General features: G+C 41.9%; 1 protein-coding gene and 1 long non-coding RNA gene across 2 annotated transcripts in view; both read right to left on the reverse strand.

Moving 5' to 3' along the window:
• The window catches only part of LOC138966208 (uncharacterized), a 349,546-nt gene that overhangs the window by 45,509 nt on the left and 282,631 nt on the right, over positions 1-21,406 (reverse strand). The gene's annotated exons all lie outside the window — the stretch shown is intronic.
• The window catches only part of LOC138965922 (receptor-type tyrosine-protein phosphatase epsilon-like), a 103,492-nt gene continuing 85,672 nt past the window's right edge, over positions 3,587-21,406 (reverse strand). Inside the window, exons 16-23 of the mRNA XM_070338002.1 lie at positions 17,489-17,638; positions 16,148-16,247; positions 12,303-12,376; positions 10,777-10,911; positions 9,613-9,744; positions 8,491-8,648; positions 7,921-8,056; positions 3,587-7,253 (exon numbers count right to left, since the gene is read on the reverse strand). Of these exons, the coding sequence (XP_070194103.1) occupies positions 7,179-7,253; positions 7,921-8,056; positions 8,491-8,648; positions 9,613-9,744; positions 10,777-10,911; positions 12,303-12,376; positions 16,148-16,247; positions 17,489-17,638 (960 nt within the window). The 3' untranslated portion in view covers positions 3,587-7,178. The remainder of the gene's footprint in view (positions 7,254-7,920; positions 8,057-8,490; positions 8,649-9,612; positions 9,745-10,776; positions 10,912-12,302; positions 12,377-16,147; positions 16,248-17,488; positions 17,639-21,406) is intronic.

The following is a 21,406-nucleotide window of genomic DNA, read 5'->3' on the forward strand; positions in this document are numbered from 1 at the left end:
GGCCTTGCCACAACCTCTCAAAAGTACTGTAAGTCGAACCTGGCCTTGCCACAACCTCTCAAAAGTACTGTAAGTCGAACCTGGCCTTGCCACAACCTCTCAAAAGTACTGTAAGTCGAACCTGGCCTTGCCACAACCTCTCAAAAGTACTGTAAGTCGAACCTGGCCTTGCGACAACCTCTCAAAAGTACTGTAAGTCGAACCTGGCCTTGCGACAACCTCTCAAAAGTACTGTAAGTCGAACCTGGCCTTGCGACAACCTCTCAAAAGTACTGTAAGTCGAACCTGGCCTTGCCACAACCTCTCAAAAGTACTGTAAGTCGAACCTGGCCTTGCGACAACCTCTCAAAAGTACTGTAAGTCGAACCTGGCCTTGCCACAACCTCTCAAAAGTACTGTAAGTCGAACCTGGCCTTGCCACAACCTCTCAAAAGTACTGTAAGTCGAACCTGGCCTTGCGACAACCTCTCAAAAGTACTGTAAGTCGAACCTGGCCTTGCCACAACCTCTCAAAAGTACTGTAAGTCGAACCTGGCCTTGCGACAACCTCTCAAAAGTACTGTAAGTCGAACCTGGCCTTGCGACAACCTCTCAAAAGTACTGTAAGTCGAACCTGGCCTTGCGACAACCTCTCAAAAGTACTGTAAGTCGAACCTGGCCTTGCGACAACCTCTCAAAAGCAACCAACGGCACAAAACGTCTACTCTCAAGGATAATCCCAGATGAGCTTTCCCTACATTCAATTCTCTTTTCAATAGCGACCACCTATCCATAAAAACTATTTATTATCGGTCCCTTGCGTGGTCATTATACACAGGTTCAACTGCAAAACCAGAAGATTATCCATCAACCCTAACAAAATGAAAGGCAAGACATATATTTACCAAAGACTCTGCACACAAAAAAGACGCTCTTATCATTTGTCAAAAACGCACAAGTACACTTTCCAAAATACAACAAGAAACATGTAACTATTCACAATCAAAGCCTGAAAATAACAAATCGAGATTGCAAACTTTTTTGACATCAACAAATCATGGGCTTTTTTATTACCTGTTTTAACAAGTGCACGCGGATTCTGTCATGATATTATATGAAGTAGTAATCTAGCCAGAACAATTGCATCTTCTACATAGCTAGCACACAGCACGGGACCAGATCATAAAGCACAGCACACTTGTCAAACGCATTATTTTTCTCTCCAGTATTCAAAACTGGCCATATTTACACTGCAGTGGAACCCCCTTCTAAGACCCCCACCTCCCCTCCCTACACCCCTCCCCACAGGTACTCGACACTGACGAGGTGGGCGGGGCTTGTGTGTCTGATGTCACGTGGTTAGGGTGACGGAAGGTCTTCTCTCCTACTCATACAAGTAGTAGTCAAGAGAGCACATCATCCAACCCACAGGCCCCGCCCACCTCGTGTCAATTGCATGTGTCCCCACCTCCAATTTATGACTTCCTTCCCCCAGTCTTCTTCTTCTTCCTCTTCTTTGTTCATGGGCTTAGACTCCCACGTTCACTCATGTTTTTAGCACGAGTTTTACGTGTATGGCCGTTTTTACCCCGCCATTCAGGCAGCCATACGCCGATTTCGGGGGACCTTCCGACATTTAAGACCTTGAATTTTCAGATTGTCCAGTAATGATCTCAGTAAATGTTCCTTTGTTTTAAGTCTCCGTATTTTGTAAGACCTGACTCTCGGATGTTTGGAGGTCTTAGAAGTGGATTCCACTGTATTTAAATCAGTGAAAAGATACGTTAGTAGAATGTTAGGTATATATAAGCCATATATACAGCAGGACGTGAATTATGGGTTTTGTCCTTGTCATGTAATATAATTCTTGTCAAGAATAACTTGTAGACTAGATGCACATCGTCATTTCGGACACCTTCAAATTAACAACCCAAAATTTAACAAAACAAGAACAGCAGATAAAAATATAGTATTTTCTACTTAATCAATGTCTCTATGTCCATCAATCAGTCAGTCTTAAAGTATACGGGACACTGACGCATGCGAACCTTAAAGGTATATTCCTGACGTAAGCGATCATGTCCATCTTGACATATTATGTCCAACATGCTTTTACAAGGGATGACAGTATTCTCCTTCTTGGACACATACCAAACATCAACTGCTTCCTTGTAAAATACTAGATTTTTTTTCTCTTTCTGAGATTAGTTTGCAGAAAGACAAAGGTGTCAGTTAAATTAATTCCACAAAAAAATCCCATACTGCACAGATAAGAGCTTTCTTTTCTTTATTTGGTGTTTAACGTCGTTTTCAACCACGAAGGTTATATTGCGACGGGGAAAGGGGGGAGATGGGATAGAGCCACTTGTTAATTGTTTCTTGTTCACAAAAGCACTAATCAAAAAAATGCTCCAGGGGCTTGCAACGTAGTACAATATATGACCTTACTGGGAGAATGCAAGTTTCCAGTACAAAGGACTTAACATTTCTTACATACTGCTTGACTAAAATCTTTACAAACTTTGACTATATTCTATACAAGAAACACTTAACAAGGGTAAAAGGAGAAACAGAATCCGTTAGTCGCCTCTTACGACATGCTGGGGAGCATCGGGTAAATTCTTCCCCCTAACCCGCGGGGGGAACAAAATTGCTCCAGGGGCTTGCAACGTAGTACAATATATTACCTTACTGGGAGAATGCAAGTTTCCAGTACAAAGGACTTAACATTTCTTACACACTGCTTGACTAAAATCTTTAAGAAAATTGACTATATTCTATACAAGAAACACTTAACAAGGGTAAAGGGAGAAACAGAATCCGTTAGTCGCCTCTTACGACATGCTGGGGAGCATCGTGTAAATTCTTCCCCCTAACCCGCGGGGGGTATACTGCACAGATAAGACCTAGGCTGAAGATTCTTAGAATGTGTCCAATTGGAAGAATGATGTTGCCACATGCAAGATCCTGCGCAGATATATAGCAGTGAACATGACTACTAACGTGGAATATATACCTTTAAATTCATGCAACACTAACGAATGTGCACCGTTAACACTGACTTTTCCACTACTGACAGTACACTAATTGCTGTTTGTGACGCCACATTTTTCACCCAGCAACACAAGCGAGGGTATGATATACAAGGTAATAAAGAAGTGGTACACAAATCAGCATTTGTAACGCTTCAACGCTGTGTGGAAGAGCTTTAGTTAAAAAGGTGGGCGATGGTTGGGCAGATTTGAGAAAAATATCAACACAAGGCCATTGTCCATTGTCAGAGGTACGCACACCGCTCTGTGATATTTTCTTCTCTCGTCAGAAGCGACCGCTCAACCTGGAACAATCTGATTTGACTCAACTGGCAGACATCATTTCACGGGTTGGTTCAGGAAAAAAACAACAAGTCATTTCGTGGACAAAACATAACAGTAACCAGAAACAAGTCGCGTAAGGCGAAAATACAATATTTAGTCAAGTAGCTGTCGAACTCACAGAATGAAACTGAACGCAATGCCATTTTTCAGCAAGACCGTATACTCGTAGCATCGTCAGTCCACCGCTCATGGCAAAGGCAGTGAAATTGACAAGAAGAGCGGGGTAGTAGTTGCGCTAAGAAGGATAGCACGCTTTTCTGTACCTCTCTTTGTTTTAACTTTCTGAGCGTGTTTTTAATCCAAACATATCATATCTATATGTTTTTGGAATCAGGAACCGACAAGGAATAAGATGAAAGTGTTTTTAAATTGATTTGGACAATTTAATTTTGATAATAATTTTTATATATTTAATTTTCAGAGCTTGTTTTTAATCCGAATATAACATATTTATATGTTTTTGGAATCAGCAAATGATGGAGAATAAAATAAACGTAAATTTGGATCGTTTTATAAATTTTTAATTTTTTTTACAATTTTCCGATTTTTAATGACCAAAGTCATTAATTAATTTTTAAGCCACCAAGCTGAAATGCAATACCGAAGTCCGGGCTTCGTCGAAGATTACTTGTCCAAAATTTCAACCAATTTGGTTGAAAAATGAGGGCGTGACAGTGCCGCCTCAACTTTCACGAAAAGCCGGATATGACGTCATCAAAGACATTTATCAAAAAAATGAAAAAAACGTTCGGGGATTTCATACCCAGGAACTCTCATGTCAAATTTCATAAAGATCGGTCCAGTAGTTTAGTCTGAATCGCTCTACACACACACAGACACACAGACACACGCACATACACCACGACCCTCGTTTCGATTCCCCCTCGATGTTAAAATATTTAGTCAAAACTTGACTAAATATAAAAAAGAAACATTCTGCGATGTTGTAAGAGAATGCTTTGAAAACGAGAAGGGTTTACACTCGCATTGATTGTGCTGGTGAAATTTGTGCAGTTTTGATCGGTTCTTTGGTCAGGTATATTTCATACCGCAAAATTATGACTAAAATGATCCATGAATGATAACTGTGACAGTTTTTGGTTTTAGGTAATTGTTCCATACCGATATAGAGAATGACTAAAAATGATCCACAGGTGATAACTGTTACCGTCTGGTAAACAAACAAAAACCAACCAAACAAACAGACAAAGGCGATTTTCAGCGTAGACGAAAAAGTCATGGATTCTATTGTCAAAAAGAATGCTGTACATGATAACAAAGTAAGAAAAAGTTACACGGCTAACAGACACAAAGCAGTTGATAAAATCAAGCAGTGTTCATTCAATAAAACAACTCCTTTTAAAACGGATGGAACGATCACATGCATCAACAAAACGAACAACTTCACATCAACAACAACAAATCACCGACAACAAGCGTTCATGTGCACAAGGGAGTAAAAATCAGAAAACAGTAATTCGGACAACTCATTCTTTTTTTTATATGTGTATATATATAGTGACAGGCGATACGGAGATCTATACTTCCCATCCAAAAGAATTAGGAAACAAGCAACTAGAACATGAAAATATTTCATCAGGTCAATTTCCTACGAATTCAAACTGCATTCAATGCAACAAAAGTGGCACAGACGCATGAAAAACTAGACAAAAATATATACCTTTAATTTAAAGGTACCCATGTGAGCTTCCACCCCATATCTGAACAGGCTTTATTCTTATTTTTAATTTTTTTTTTTTTTACTGGACATGAAACATGTTTTATACCAAAAAAATCAACGGCAAGCCTGCTTCCATTGGCGAATGGAGAATGTTTGCTGAATTGAATTAAGGTACAAGTCACAAAATTAACATACACACCCAAAAATCCAGTGTGCGCTGAAAACAGCCTGGCTGTCGAGTGTTGGTATGTGTCAAAGGGGAAGTATGCTCTAACCCCTTTACAAAGTCTGGATGGATCGGTGGTGGTGTACATCATCTTTTTACAGGGGTAGAAGGTATATATAAGCTTACCTTTAAAAACCTGTTTCATTTAAAGTCCCACATTTTGTTTGGGTAAAAATACAGTCAAACCTGCCATGGATACCACCTCTCGAATGCAACCACCTGCCCACAACGACAACTCCGAAGTATCCCAGTCAAGTTTTTCTTCTACATAATTCACCTTTCCACAGCGACGACCTATAAATAACGGCGACTTGTGGTCGGTACCTTGAATGGCCGTTATAGACAGGTTTGACTGTATCTGCAAAGACATGAGGTGTGTGTTTACATGTTTGGAAGAGAGTGTGACATACTTGGGACAGGATAATAAATAGTTAGGACGTATACGGTCAGGAAACGCGGCAGAAGCGTCAAAATATCTCAAAATATAATCTCTTATGGATCATACAGATCTCAACTAGGGACGTTTTTTTAATCAACGATATTTTACTCATCAGTTTATATGCATAATCTCAATATGTACTGGCCTGTCTCTGTTTTCATGTAAAAGCGGTCATGGCAAACTTAGGAAACCATCACTTTAGTGCATTGGTAAGAACACACTCAATTCCATATAATTATGAACTCTTCTGAAAATGGCTAGCATAATTTTATCCAGCTGTTTTTAAGCTAGGACACAATCTATTCAAGTATTTTTCAAACGACAAAAAAAGAAGAAGCAGGTTTGAAGCATTTGAGGAGTAAACCTGAAACGAATAAAGCTACTTTCAAATAGATAAAACTCATGTTTAAACCGCAGACTCATACTCAATGTAAACGTTGAAGAACTAGTTATATATGTCTGAAAAAAAATCCTTATCAACAACACTACACCTATGTAATATGTAATAAAGAATACCGAGCAACAAAAAAAAAGGGTTAACAAAAAGGTAAGAAAAAACCAAGAACAAAACAAAATGAATTCATAGTATAAACGGAACAGGGTGAGAATGAAAGTGGTCCCAGGGCTGGCAAAATAATAAATTAAGAAATGGCCTGTTAAAGATAGTTAATCGAGTATAATATTCAGAGCAGCTACCAAGTTAAAAAGAAAGCAAGAGAGAATATAGAGATGGACATTATGCGGGAAAGTTACTCTGGCCTTCTCCTACTCTAGCAGATTTTGTTCTCCAAGAAGACGGCCGAACAACTAAAATGTCGTGAAACAGTGTCCTCTATAAATGAACACATCTAGGGCACACGCTAACATAATATTATCGTTTGGTTCACTCTTTAACTCTGACTGAGTAGCACAAAAGCCACGTTTTAATACTGACAAGGTACACACAAAAGCCTACACATTCATGCAAACGAAGTACAAATCTTACTCCAATATTCTATTATGTCTTTATGCATACGCAATCAGTACAAAGGCGAACGTATTCACACAGTGAACACCACTTAGCCATAGTACAAGTATACACGTTTGGCATGTTGGTGAGCACAGGTGTACACTTTCAGAATGGCTCAGACCCCGCGTCAAACGCAAACTCTCTTCAATCGCTCATTTCACTTCCAACGTCAAAACAAAAGGAGAAAAAAAAGATTTTTTTTTTTTTAAAAAGGTCAACATCCGGGAAAAGCAGCCATCACCAGCCTTTACATTCAACTCAAACGTCACACCATCGCAAATCTAACGCCATCACTGTGGCAAGATCACAGACGTGAAACTACTATCAGAGGTGACGTCATTCTCTCCAGCGTCATTTTCTCCATGTTCCAGATCAAAGGACTGGGGGTTCATTTCAGGTTTACCCACGGGAGCCGCCATTTTCCCCCAGGAAGTGCAAGTGAGAACTACTGAGGCACGACGGGACGGTCACGTGAGTACGGAAGACGTGTCGGGATTGGACAGGTACTCCAGCAGTATGTCATGGCAGAAGCGGTACTGCTCCTGAAAATAGGACAAGAACAAAATGAAATTTACTTTTGTTCATTACAACTTTGTTTTGGGTATATGTTTTGTTACCTTCGCAAAGTATGTGTTGTTATGTTTATGTTACACACAAATGCAAAGTCCGTCGGTCTCTTATACAGGGTCACACAGAGTCACATGCATACAACACACACACACACACACACACACACACACACACACACACACACACACACACATCACACACACGTCCTCACACACATGCACGCACAAGCACAAAGACACACACACACACACCACCACCACAACCACAACCCCCAGCTGGTTAATTCCACGCCTCACCAAGTTGTCAATGAACTGAGTGCGGTTGAGCCTCATCACACACACACACACACACACACCACCCTCCAACTCACCCACCCCCTACACACACAGGTGATACAATCCACGCCTCACCATGTTGTCAATGAACTGAGTGCGGTTGAGCCTCATTACACACACACACACCACCCTCCAACACCCCCCCCCCCCCGCACCCCCTACACACACAGGTGATACAATCCACGCCTCAGGGCCATGTTGTCAATGAACTGAGTGCGGTTCAGCCGCATCACACACACACACACACACACCACCCTCCAACCCCCCCTCCCTACACACACACGTGATACAATCCACGCCTCACCATGTTGTCAATGAACTGAGTGCGGTTGAGCCTCATCTGCTTGACGGCCTGAAAGACGTCCACCTCCTTGCAGTTCCGCAGTCTCTCCAAGATGTACAGTATCGCGCACAGCAGGCCGCTTCGACTCGCCCCGTTCCTGGAAAATAAGGTATAGGTAAGTTCATTTCACAGAGTTTTTGAAAATTCCCCCATGCGCCTTTCCTAGAAAAAAAAAATGTATAGGTAAGGTCATTTCACATAGTCCTTGAGAATTCCCCTTTGCACAGTTCCTGGAAATAAGGCATGGTTCAGTAATATCGCAGAGTCCTTGAGATTTCACGCATGCGCTGTTCCTGGAAAACAAGGCAAGGTAAGATAATATTATAGATACCTTGCGAATTCCCTTATGCGTGTTCCTGGAAATAAGGTATGGTAAGGTATTATAGCTCCCACGTTCACTCATGCTTTTGCACGAGTGGATGTTTACGCGTATGACCGTTTTTCAGGCAGCATCGCCGATTTCGGGGGAAACAATAGAATGAAGTTTAGCAAAGTAATTTCTTATTGCAAAACAGGAAATTCAGGACTCACATGCAGTGGACAGCGATGGGCTGGAAGCCAGTCTGCTCGTGCCACCTCTCAACAGCGTCCACCAGCTCCAAGAAGGAGCGACCGGAAGTGGGAGCCGCAGCGCCCTCTGCCCAGCGGTGGAAGTGGAACTGACGGATAACTCTCGGTGACTCCTGGGGCTGCGGCGTCATTGAAAGAAAACAGATAGTTAGGCAACTGGAAAGACACAACAGACTATTGCAGATGGAAACATATGTGAAGAAGTGGTTGCACCGATACACACAAACAGACAGACAGACAGACAGACAGCCACATACACACACGGAAGATGTCTATTTGAAGTGACGAACACTAATGTACGGATGGATAGCCGGACTGCCGGACAAATCGATAGAAACAGACAGAGTTCACAGACAGCTTGTAACCCAGCTAGACAGACAGACAGACAGTCATTCATTCATTCAATCAATCAATATCAATCAATATGAGGCTTATATCGCGCGTATTCCGTGGGTACAGTTCTAAGCGCAGGGATTTTTAACCCAAAAAATTTTTATGCAATTTATATCGCGCACATATTCAAGGCGCAGGGATTTATTTATGCCGTGTGAGATGGAATTTTTTTTACACAATACATCACGCATTCACATTGGCCAGCAGATCGCAGCCATTTCGGCGCATATCCTACTTTTCACGGCCTATTATTCCAAGTCACACGGGTATTTCATTCAGTCAGTCAGTCAGTCAGCCAGTCAGTCAGTCAGTCAGTCAGCCAGTCAGTCAGTCAGTCAGACAGGCAGATAGCTTGTAAACCAGCTAGTGAGCCAGCCAGTCAGACAGACTGACAATCATTCAGTCAGCCAGCCAGCCAGCCAGCCAGTCAGTCATTCATTCAGTCAGTCAGTCAGTCAGTCAGTCATTCAGTCAGTCAGTCAGACAGACAGACAGACAGACAGACAAAGTCAACAGTCAGACAGACAGGCAGACGGCTAGTACACCAGCCTGCCAGCCAGTCACAAAGTAAACAGACAGATAGCCAGCCAGCCAGACAGCCAGCCGGACAGAATAAACAGTCAGACGGACAGACATCCAGTACACCAGCTAGTCAGTCAGTCAGCCAGCCAGACAGCTTGCCAGACTCACATTGTTAGCGTTGGTGAGGGTGAAGTCTCGGAGCGTGATACTGGGATCGGAGCGGATCTGCGTGGTGGTCTCGACGATGAAGGGGCCGTAACTGCTGCCACACGTGTCCTCGCTCCAGTACTGCTGGCACGTCTGCTGGCATACACATGTGCGTAAAATACCCGGGTTACTTTGGTTGTTCATGCAAAATTAGCCCAAAACAATACAGCCCAAAAGAAATTGACCACTTCATACACATGTGCGTAAAATACCAGGGTTACTTTGGTTGTTCATGCAAAATAGGCACAACACACTGGGTTTCTTGAATTGTTCATGCACAATAAGCCAAAACACTGGGTTACTTTGGTTGTTCATAAAAAATAAGCCCAAAACACTGTCTCCAGTCTGCTGGCATACACACGTGCGTAATATACCATAGTTACTTTAGTTGTTCATGCAAAACAAGCCCGTAACACTGGCTCCAGTCTGCTGGCATACACATGTGCCTAATATACCAGGGTTACTTTGGTTGTTCATGCAAAACAAGCCCGTAACACTGGCTCCAGTCTGCTGGCATACACATGTGCCTAATATACCAGGGTTACTTTGGTTGTTCATGCAAAATAAGCCAAAAACAGCCCAAAATAAACTTAACATACGTACGAGGGTTATTTTATTTATTCATGCAAAACAGGCCAAAAACACTGTAGCCCAAAAGAAACTAATCACTCCATACACACACGTAATATACCAGGGTTACTTGAGTTGTACATGTGCAAAATAAGCCCAAAACACTGCAGCCCAAAGTAAACTGATCACTCCATACACACGCACGTAATATACCAGGGTTACCTGGATTGTTCATGCGCAAAATAAACCCAAAACACTACAGCCCAAAAGAAACTGACCACTCCATTCACATGTACGCAATAATTCGTGGGTATTTAGTTGTTCATGCGAAATAAAATCCCCAAAACGGTAGCATCAAGAAACTGATCACTCATACACATGAAAGTAATATTCCAGGCTTACTTGAGTTGTTCATGCAAAATTATTCTTCGCAAAATCAACTTTGGGATCAATCAAGAAAGCTTGCCTCTAAGGCCAGTCTAGTTTTAATAGTTTCCGTGTACTTTTTTTGTTTTATCAAAAGCGAACATGCAAGCTCTGCTCTTCAAATCTCACCTCGTCCTTATCGTCAATTTCATTGAGCATGACGATGGTGTGACACTTGTGGTCATACACCAGTCGCCAGAAGTCCGTCACGGTGTTGGGCAGAGGCATCTGAGTGACCACCGGTGTGTCCTTCCGCCGGTATCCCTGCAACAATCAACAATGTGTGTGGTTACGAACTGCACTGTACTGCGCGTTCATTGAATATACTTTTGATCTGAGGCATTGTTCTGACCCCTGGCCGGTGCCCGTAACACGAGAAAATTACTCCCAAGAGATTTTTACTGCGGAGTAAACATTTCGTACGAAAAAGTTACTCCCTTTACGAAAAACGTACTCCCCCATTACACAAGAAAATTACTCCCCACGACAGGTGAGTTCCGAGTAAACATTTCGTAAAAAAACCGTTACTCCCCTGACGAATAAATAACGAATAAATTACGTCACCCTAACACGAGCAATTTAACTTCCCATGCCAGGTGTACGACATTTTTACTCCCTTGTCCCTCGTTAGTCTTGGTGGTGGAAGGGGGAGGGTAGCGCGACATTCGTTTGCGCGAGATCACTTATTGGCATTATCCCTTCGCCCGCATCCCATTTTTGCGTACGAGATTTTTACTGGAAGTAAAAAAAATGGAGAGTAAAAATTTCGTGGAGGGAGTAATTTTTTCGTGCCTTGGCGAGTTCTTTTCTCGTACGAAAAGTGTACTCGGAGTAAGAATTTCGTACGAAATTTTTACTCCGGAGTAAATTTTTCGTGGGGTAAAAATTTGGTGTTACACCGGTCGACGGTCTGTAGCCGGTTTTTTTTTAAATCATAATTAAACGTTCCAATAACCTACCATCCTTGTTTTTGTGATTTGGCCGTCTGATAGTTTTGACATAATTATAGGAGGGGGTTCTTCTTTTCTTTCTTTTTTCTAAAGCGCCTGGAGCTATTTCATGTGACTCACACTTTTGAAAAGTTATCTATTATTAGTATATATTGTTTCTGACAGATCAATCTTTCTGTAGCCAAGGACCTATACATAATCCAGTTCCAACTAACCTATTGTCTTCTGAGTCTGGGAACAACACTACTGTTGCACTGAGAAAAGATTTAACACAGAGAATTAGTCTGAATGAGGGGAACTCGTTGGGTGTCTTTTCGTTGGGAGAGCTAAAGAATGCAAGTTTTATTTAGTTATTCACTGCACAGAGAAAATGCACAAAGACTTTAAAACAAATAAATATTTTGTATGAAAGAAAAATGTTGAATACAATGCAAGCAGGAAAGTAAGAAAATAATTGAGTTTACTAATGTGTTCAGTATTGTTTTGTTGTGTTACTACATTGCAACGTCAGCTTTCAAACGAGTCCTTGTTCAAGGGAGCTAACTATTCAACTACATGTCTCCTTTTCGGAATATCTCCAGTTATGTCCCATGGTATGCTTTTTCTGAGAGAGAGAGAGAGAGAGAGAGAGAGAGAGAGAGAGAGAGAGAGAGAGACGTACACACACACAGTCAGAGACAGAGACTTTGAGAGACAAGGACTCACGTTCAAGAACACAGCGTTGATATAGTCATTGGCTCCTTCTGTCGGCGTCATCAGGTACGGTCGACACCTGTTGGCTGAAAAACACATTCAAGCGAGGTAAGCTAAACAGTTATGCTTTTGGGGTTTTTCAGGACACAGACAGACAGACATACATTACAGAGTTTTTGGAATACAAGTTATTTCGACATTGTATTTGTTTATGGGCACACAGCAGCATGCCTAAACAATAAAGTCCTTGACCCTTGTCAATTGTCCACCTAAATGATGTCACGCGCCTTCCTTAGCTTCTCAACTGCAATTCCAAGCCCCCCCCCCCCCTCCTCCCTCCACTAAGATGCAAACGTCAGCGTGCACAGACACAGTAAATCACACATACCCCCCAACCATACACAGAACCCTGAGGAAAATGGCGAGGCTGCACGTGCGACCTAGCGGAGACACGTCAGCAAAATGGCGGAAAGGCGATAGCGTATAAGACAGGTTCTTCAGTTTATTGTGCTGTTGTCGGCAATTATTGCCCTTACCTCGCCACCATAGGAAACAACTTTTAACACGCGATCTTTGCCGAAGGGCAGGAACAGACACAAGTGCAGAGAAATAAAAATAACACGGTAGATAACGAATTAACGAATGGGAAAGGGAGAGACATAGTATAGACGGAGCAGGAGGAGAGAATGGATAAGAGGGGGGGGGGGGGGGAAGGGTGGCGGACGGAGGGTAGAACCCAAATGATGAAAAGAAGAACTAAACGGGGAGATAAGCAAGACAAGACAACAACGAATGAAACCAACACCCACAAAACTAAAACACCTCCAAAAAACAAGCAAACGAACAAACAAGCAAACGAACAAACAAGCAAACAAACACAGTAAAACAAACCGACAAGAAGAACAACAGATGAGAAAAAAAAAAGAAAGAAAAAACCAAACAAAAAAAACCCTTGAAAACAGCAGCAGCTGCACGAGATAAAGATCAATGTAACACTCACCCCTACCCCCACCCTGCAACACTCATTCCCCCTCCCGACCCCATCCCCGTCCTCCCCTCCCCGCCCCTCCCCTCCCTATTCCACAGCCCGGGAGGAAATGTCCAATGCTAAAGAGAACAAGTCATTCCCAGGACAGATCATTGTGAAGTGCAGAGATGCGCAGAGGCTCTGGGGTCATCACTGGGGGACATTTATTAATGGTGACATTTCAACTTTGCTGTCTGGCGGAGGGATTGTATGTGATGTGTCTCGCATCGTCTTGTCTTTGTGTGCTCTCTCTCTCTCTCTCTCTCTCTCTCTCTCTCTCTCTCTCTCTCTCTCTCTCTCTCTCTCTCTCTCTCTCTCTCTCTCTTCTTGTTATTAATCGAGTTACCCTCAATGGGCGAGGGCCGGACGAAAAAAAGCATGTATACTTTGCTTATTCTGTTACCCTCGATAAATAAATAAAGTTCAAAGTTCAAAGTTCTTTCTCTCTCTCTCTCTCTCCCTCTCTTTTGATAAAAACAATTTATTCCATCCAAATCAATCTGGTTTTCGCAAAAAGCACTCATGTCATACAGCTCTTATAAATCTAATTGATCAATGGCTAACCAACATAAATTCCAACAAATTTTCTGCAGCACTGTTTGTGGATTTTGCAAAGGCGTTCGATGTTATTGATCATTCTCTTCTCATCAGGAAATTGTCAATATATGGCATGCAATGCACCACCATTAATATTCTTGAATCTTTTCTTTTAAATAGAAAACAAATTACATTTACTAATGCATCATATTCAAATGAAAGTACTTTGAAATATGGGGTCCCACAGGGATCTGTTTTAGGCCCATTATTGTTCTCCATTTATGTCAATGATTTACCACTTTGCATACGTAATAACTGTGAATTGTTTGCAGATGACACTACTATTCATTCTAGTCACCATTCCATAAATTATTTGTCAAAAACTCTCCAAGAAAGCATTGATGCACTCCTGAATTGGTCAGAGTTAAACCATATGTCTCTTAACCATACAAAAACTAAATTTATGCTAATAACCACAAGACAGAAACGACAAAATCTATTATCGAGCATTCCACCTCTTTATATTAAAAATCAAGTATTGGAAGAAGTGTCTCACCATAAAGTCCTTGGTGTAAAGATTGATAATAATTTATCATGGCATGATCACATTGATTACATCTGTAAGATTGCTTCCCAAAAAATATATCAGTTATCAAAAATAAAACATTTCTTGAATTTCCACTCGCGAAAGATTTTTTTTACAATCACATCTTGTCAAATATTGATTATGCATCCACTCTATGGGATTGTGCAAGTGCTAATGTTTTGAAACCTTTAGCCAGTCTTCACAGAAGAGCAGTTAAGCTTATAATGCTAAAAAATCACACTCCTTCAGAATCTGATTATAAAAATTTGCAAGTATTACCATTTCAAAAAAGATTAATGTATAATAAAGGTGTTATGATGCATAAAGTGATGTCAGGATATGCACCGGAGACATTACGTGATAATTTTATTTTGAACTATAACAGACTAAAAATCATAACACCGACTCCACGTATTGACCTTTTCAAATCAAGCCTTCTTTATTCAGGTGCGGTCCTATGGAACTCACTGCCTATTTTTCTTAAGCATAAAACAAACACAGACAGCTTCAAAAAAAATTATATGTCGCACATAATGCAACTAAACATGTGCTGAATGGTTCATCAATTCATTTAAAATGTATGTGCATGTTAAACAAAATTATAATAATATGCAGATCTAAATTAAGTTATGTTACAAATTGACACTTAGAAATTGTACTTAAAATGCAGCATGACAGTTTATTTTTTAAATTTGTATCTGTATATACAGTTCTAATGTATTAAGTTTGATGTGATAGTTCTTTGATTGTATTGTTTTCTGTTCTTGTTGACCCTATATAAGGGCGAGGGCTGGATGTAAAAAAGCAATATTCTTGCTTATCTATTACCCTCGATAATAAAGATTTTGTCTTGTCTTGTCTTGTCTCTCTCCGTGTCTCTCTCCCCTCGCTATCTCTCCCTTTCTTTCTCTCTCTCTCCCAAGGACAGATTGTAAGAAATAAGGCCTAGCCTTAAATCTGTATTCTTGTTAAGTAAAGCTCAGTTCAGGTCAGTTATCTCGCTCTCTGTAAACATGTCTCTGTCTCTGTCTGTCTGTCTCCCTAAAGCTTTTTATGTATCTATGTGTCTGTCTGTCACTGCTGGGTTTGTCCAAGAAAGTGGGGCAAGGTACAGGGAGATTTATCTTCTCTTCAATCAGTCAGGACAAGAATCCCGCCAACGTGTCGAATAATATGAGGGGTGGGCACAGGGAGATAGACACATAGAGGGAGGGAGGATGGGGGTGCTTGAGAGAGAGAGAGGGAGAGAGGGAGAGAGAGAGAAAGAAAGAGAGAGAGAGAGAGAGAAGAGGGGAGAGAGAGAGAGAGAGAGAGAGAGGAGAGAGAGAGAGGAGAGAGAGAGAGGGAGAGAGAGGAAAAGAGAGAGAGAAGAGAGAGAGAGAGAGGGAGAGAGAGAAAGGGGGAGAGAGAGAAAGGGGGGGGAGAGAGAGAGGAGAGAGAGAGAGGAGAGAGAGAAAGGGGGAGAGAGAGAGAGGAGAGAGAGAGAGAGAGGGGGGAGGGAGGGAGGGAGGGAGAAAGACAGGCAGGCAGATAGACAGACAGACAGAAAGACAGACATACAGACAGACATACAGACAAACAGACAGACAGACAGACAAACAGATAGACGTAGAAAAAAACAACTAAGGGCGTGCATTTCAGCAGTTACACCCCCAAAAATGTGGAGCCTTCCTAACGATGTTAAAGAAAGAGATTAGAATGACTCACCTGGTACAATGTTTTTACACCTGTTCTTGAAGATGTTGTCAGGCTGTAATGCCGTCGTGCTTTCATCCCTCTCAATAGTCGTCGACAAAAGCTTCAGAATCTGAATATACAACAGTAAAATAGGTTTCAGTTTGGTCTTGGAGAGCATGCATCGGGCATATTATCACTCATATCATTCTTTTCTTTTCAGGTACATGCATTTATCATTTCTGTAGTATTACTCCCGTCAGCTACCGCCAATTTGCAGCTTTCATAATTATGTCTCTCGGTCTGTATCAAGACTTCTGTTGGATTTGTTTTGAACCTAAGGAAGAATAAAGGGTATTAATGCATGAACCCTGATCGTGGCACACATGATTTGGTTCACTCAAACGTTCTTGCAAAGTATGGACTTTCGCTTTGTTCATTTAAATATATCTTAGTCTCTCTGACGCGAGGGGCCAGCAACAGAGTCGATTAACAGTTTCTGCAGTTGAACGAGTGAAATCCAGTAATCTGACGAAATCGGCGTTGAGTCGGGTGAGGTCACTGCGATTCGATGAAACCGGCTCCAGAGAGACTTGATTCGTGTAACTCTTACTTACTGTTCCTGTCTATATTCGGTTTCAGTCTAGATTTACAGCGCTTAGCCTCCTACTTCACTGTGTTCCTGCCATTCAGTCAAAGCTTCTCTTCAAGGAATCTCTTCTCAGGGTTTTAATTCTTGGATATTTAACCCAATGCCTTTCAGAGCACACCCCATTGTCCGCTTGAGAACCAGTTATGCAGACCCCGGAATACACAATGCCACCTATGACACGTTTCTGTTTCTGTTTCTGTTTCTTCCAACTGAGGCTTGAAAGTTTATAATGTGATGTGGTGCCAGAAGAAAAATGTCCCATGTTTAGGCCAAAAACAAAATAGGTGTGGTTACGGTAACATAGCCAAAAAAAATAGGGTAGGAAGGTAGGCAATCACTTTTTTTTTTAAACTTTTTTTTCTAATGTGTACAAATTAAACCTACTTGACAGGGAAATAAGTGTGCGACTCGGGCGCTTTCGCTTTCATTGCGTTTTCTGCACTCGTTTTCTTGTGTGTTTTTTTGTTGTTTGACAAATGTAATAAAAAGTTATAGGGTCGGCCCCTAAAAATAGGGTAGGTCGGGTTACCGTAACCACACTTATTTTTTTTTAAGGCCTTATGTAAAATGAAAATGGACATTAACATTTTCTTATCTTATCTTATCTTATCTTATCTTAATTTCGGAAAACTTGCAGTGGTAACTTTACAATAATGTCTTAAACTTTGAAATTGATGGAGTTATTTTCCCATGGCACGGGAGGCAAAGGGTTATTAACTGACCTCAAACTGTTCCTCGAGCTTGGTCTTGCCGATGTCGGAGTCGTAGAGACAGAGGTCGTTGTAGACCTCGGGGAAGGCGTGACTGGACACCGTCGTGTCTCCACAGATGAGGGCCTCCAGCAGGGCGTCGTACACGAACACGTACTGCTCCTGTGGACACAGCACAACGACAAGGTGAGGGTCAAGGTCATGATGACTCACAACATAAGAATCTTACTGACGCAGAACATCGAACTTATTTTGAGGATGAAAGTCGCTTGTTCATGTCAACGTTTGTTATTCCCTCGGGTGCCAGGAGATTGGTTCCGTATAACTTCCACTGCCTTTACTTCCCTTCGTTTATCTAAATCAGAACATGTTTACAGTTCACATGTTTGATCGCAAATGTAATTTGAAGAAAAATACCAGCGAGAGTAAAGCCTTACATTAGAAAACCAACCAACACCATAGCTACGTCAAAGGGAGGTCCGTGCTGAGCCTTTAGAGCTGATGAACTATCTTTTCCAGGAGAATTGGGTTGACAAAATAATTCTAATAAGTAATAACGTTCACATTTTCCACGGCCATGCTGCTGACTGGAAAAGCATCCATAACCATGTCGAGGAGTACTTGTAACGCATGTAGAAACTTGTTCAATTTGGTTTACACGATGGTTTATTTGGAGAGAAAAAGTCCAGGAACACAAAGGTTTCGATTCTGCGTCAAGAGAAGTTATCTGGGACAACGACATGTATGACCCTGAACATAACCAGGTGGGGCAAGGAGAAGCACATAAGCGCATCATCACAATCCCCATGACTTGATGAAGTTAAATTGTCACTGCCTCTTCTTTCTAAAATAAAAAAAGAAAGAAAAAAAGACGCAACAACGGAAGACAGACTAACCCTCGCAAATTATCAAGAACACGTACACCAATCGACCAGTTTAATCAGAACATTATTGGTTTATATTTGTTACAAATATTATGTGCTTCCCCTATTTGCGGAGTTTTTGGCTTCTCTGTTGTTTTTGTGTTGGCTGATTTGTATTTTTGTTTTTCATGTGTGCATTCAGTTTTTGTTTTATTCTTGATGGTTTGTTATAATTTGTAATGCCATTTTAATCCTGCATCGAGGGAACTAACTACCTGACAGCGGTAAGGAAACAAGAGCTGTGCGAAGTCTAATTCAAAAAGCCAAGTGGTCCGAGGGTCAAAATGCCACCACTAACTCTTCTAACTGACCATGCACACACAAAGTCGCAACTGAGAAAATCGAACGATAAAAAAGTCCCATTTCTCCGTTTTCAGCGCGTTAGTTCGATGACTAACGCTAGAACTATGTCTGGAACGACCACAAAGGATGAAAGATTTACGGGATGAAAGCTTTCAGTCCAAGAAAAAAAGAAATTCCAGCGAGGCAGCGTGATAGGCAAATTAAGGGTTGGGTTCGCAGCGGTCCACTTTATTGGGTCTGAGCGTGGCTGCCTGGCCGCCGGAATCTGATAGAAACCGCTGCTCTTTGACGCCAATTTAGATAGACCGTGAACGAGTTAATTCGTTTCAAGTCTGTTTAGGATAGGTGAGAGAGAGAGAGAGAGAGAGAGAGAGAGAGAGAGAGAGAGAGAGAGAGAGAGAGAGCCAGAGAGAGAGAGAGGGGCAGAAAGAGAGCCAGAGAGCCAGAGAGCCAAAGAGAGAGCCAGAGAGAGAGCCGGAGAGAGAGAGGGGAGAGAGAGAGAGAGAGAGAGAGAGAGAGAGAGAGAGAGAGAGAGAGAGAGAGAGAGAGAGAGAGAGAGAGAGAGAGAGAGAGAGAGAGCTTCTGTATCGAATCAAAAAGCGTTAAATTGTCTAAAGGTGAGGGTAAGTTCACGGTTGACCTTAGTCTCACGTCTGCTGCTGAAGAAAGGCAGAAGGAGAGAAACAAAAAGGAAGATATGAATTAATACGGATCAACAATATAATGCTTAAATGCTAAGGCAGCACCTAAACATATGTCACCAAGAGCAAGAGACAATGCGATCACATTTGGAAGCAAAGCCAGCCAAACACGAGTCAGTTCGGGCTAACTTTATTATCTCTATTTCTCATTTTCAGAGAGAAACAGTTTATATGTCACCTTCGCCTCTGAGTCGCTCGTTATCTATTTGGCATGTCCGTTCTAGCTTAAAACGAAATTCAAGAGATCTCAGCCAGTATACATTGAACGCAACTATGCATCTGACAAATACGCCTCGTTAGCCAATGGCATTCGACAGTCAGAACATAAACGCCAATCAGAAGCAACCGAGACGTGTTATTTATAGTCACTGTAACAGTATCAACCAATCCCCATCAATCGAAGAATGGGGTTAGCCAATCAGATGACAAGTCTTCCCGCTTCAAAAGATTTCCAGACGAGATAACCGACATCGTAATTCTTAAAAAGACCGAGACGAGAAATGGATGCGAATGACCTCAAAGATCGTTTGTCACCGGAGACGTTCTGTATCCTCGACAGCTCTCCCTCTCTCTGTCTGTCTCTCTCTCTCTGTCTCTTTCTCTCTCTATGACTCTCTCTCTTTCTCTCTCTCTCTTTGTCTATGCTTGCCTCCGTCTCTCTCTCTCTCTCTCTCTCTCTCTCTCTCTCTCTCTCTCTCTCTCGCCCCCATCCCCCCCCCCCCCCCTCTCTTTCTCTCTCTTTCTCTCTCTTCCCCTTTCAGATATCCTGTCTCTTCTTGCAAAAGTGTTCTTCTTTCTGGGTTTGAAACAATCATCATACATCAGTCCGTAGAATTCTTCATGTTGTTTCTTCGTCCTTGTGTCTATCTGTGAGTCTCTTTGCATTTGTGGCAGCTTGTATAATGTATTTTGTGGAAGGACAGATTGAACAAACACAGTTTGACTTAAGCTCCGTCAAAATGATTTAAAAACATATGTTGAAAGAAATACAAAACAGTTGCGAGTGCCTTGGTGACTTGGTGACTTGGTGACTTGGTGACTTGGTGACTTGGTGACTTGGTGACTTGGTGACTTGGTGACTTGGTGACTTGGGTGCATAATCAGCTTGCATTATGATCGTTCTTTTTTCTAAGATGAAAGTCGCATGTTCATTTCAATTTTTCCAAATTTGTCAGGTGCGAGGCGACTTAAGCCAAACAAGTAAACTAACACGGCAAAACGTAAATTACCTGCTAACCTGATCGCATCTTTGTCACTTTGTTTCCCATAAATCTTTGCAGGCAAGCTGACAAAGCAAAACGTATATTAGCTTTCAGCCTGCTAGCATCTTGGCAACCATGCTACCCATACAGTGTTGGACCGGCACAGTTGGCCTAGTGGTAAGGCGTCCGCCCCGTGATCGGGAGGTCGTGGGTTCGAACCCCGGCCGGGTCATACCTAAGACTTTAAAATTGGCAATTTAGTGGCTGCTCCGCCTGGCGTCTGGCATTATGGGGTTAGTGCTAGGACTGGTTGGTCCGGTGTCAGAATAATGTGACTGGGTGAGACATGAAGCCTGTGCTGCGACTTCTGTCTTGTGTGTGGCGCACGTTAAATGTCAAAGCAGCACCGCCCTGATATGGCCCTTCGTGGTCGGCTGGGCGTTAAGCAAAATAAAAAAAATAAAAAAAAAAAAAAAAAAAAAAAAAAGGTTTTGGGGGGCAAAGTTAATGGGCATAGCAAAACATATATCAGCTGTTAGTCTTCTGGCTTCTTTGTCACCCATACAATCTTTGCAGACAAGTTAACTTTGCAAGCGTTTAGACTGATGTCTTCTTGGAAACCGTGTTACCTACACAGTTTTGCGGGGCAAAGTTAACGGGCATAGCAACACGTACATTACCTTTTAGCCTACTGGCTTTTTTGCTCCGATGTTACCTATTCAGTCTTTGTGGGAAAGTTAGCATAGCACAACGTATATAAGCTTTTAGCCTTCTGACTTCTTTGCTTCTGTCCAACCCATC

Source organism: Littorina saxatilis, linkage group LG5 (assembly GCF_037325665.1).
Source record: "Littorina saxatilis isolate snail1 linkage group LG5, US_GU_Lsax_2.0, whole genome shotgun sequence".
NCBI classification, from domain to species: Eukaryota; Metazoa; Mollusca; class Gastropoda; order Littorinimorpha; family Littorinidae; genus Littorina; species Littorina saxatilis.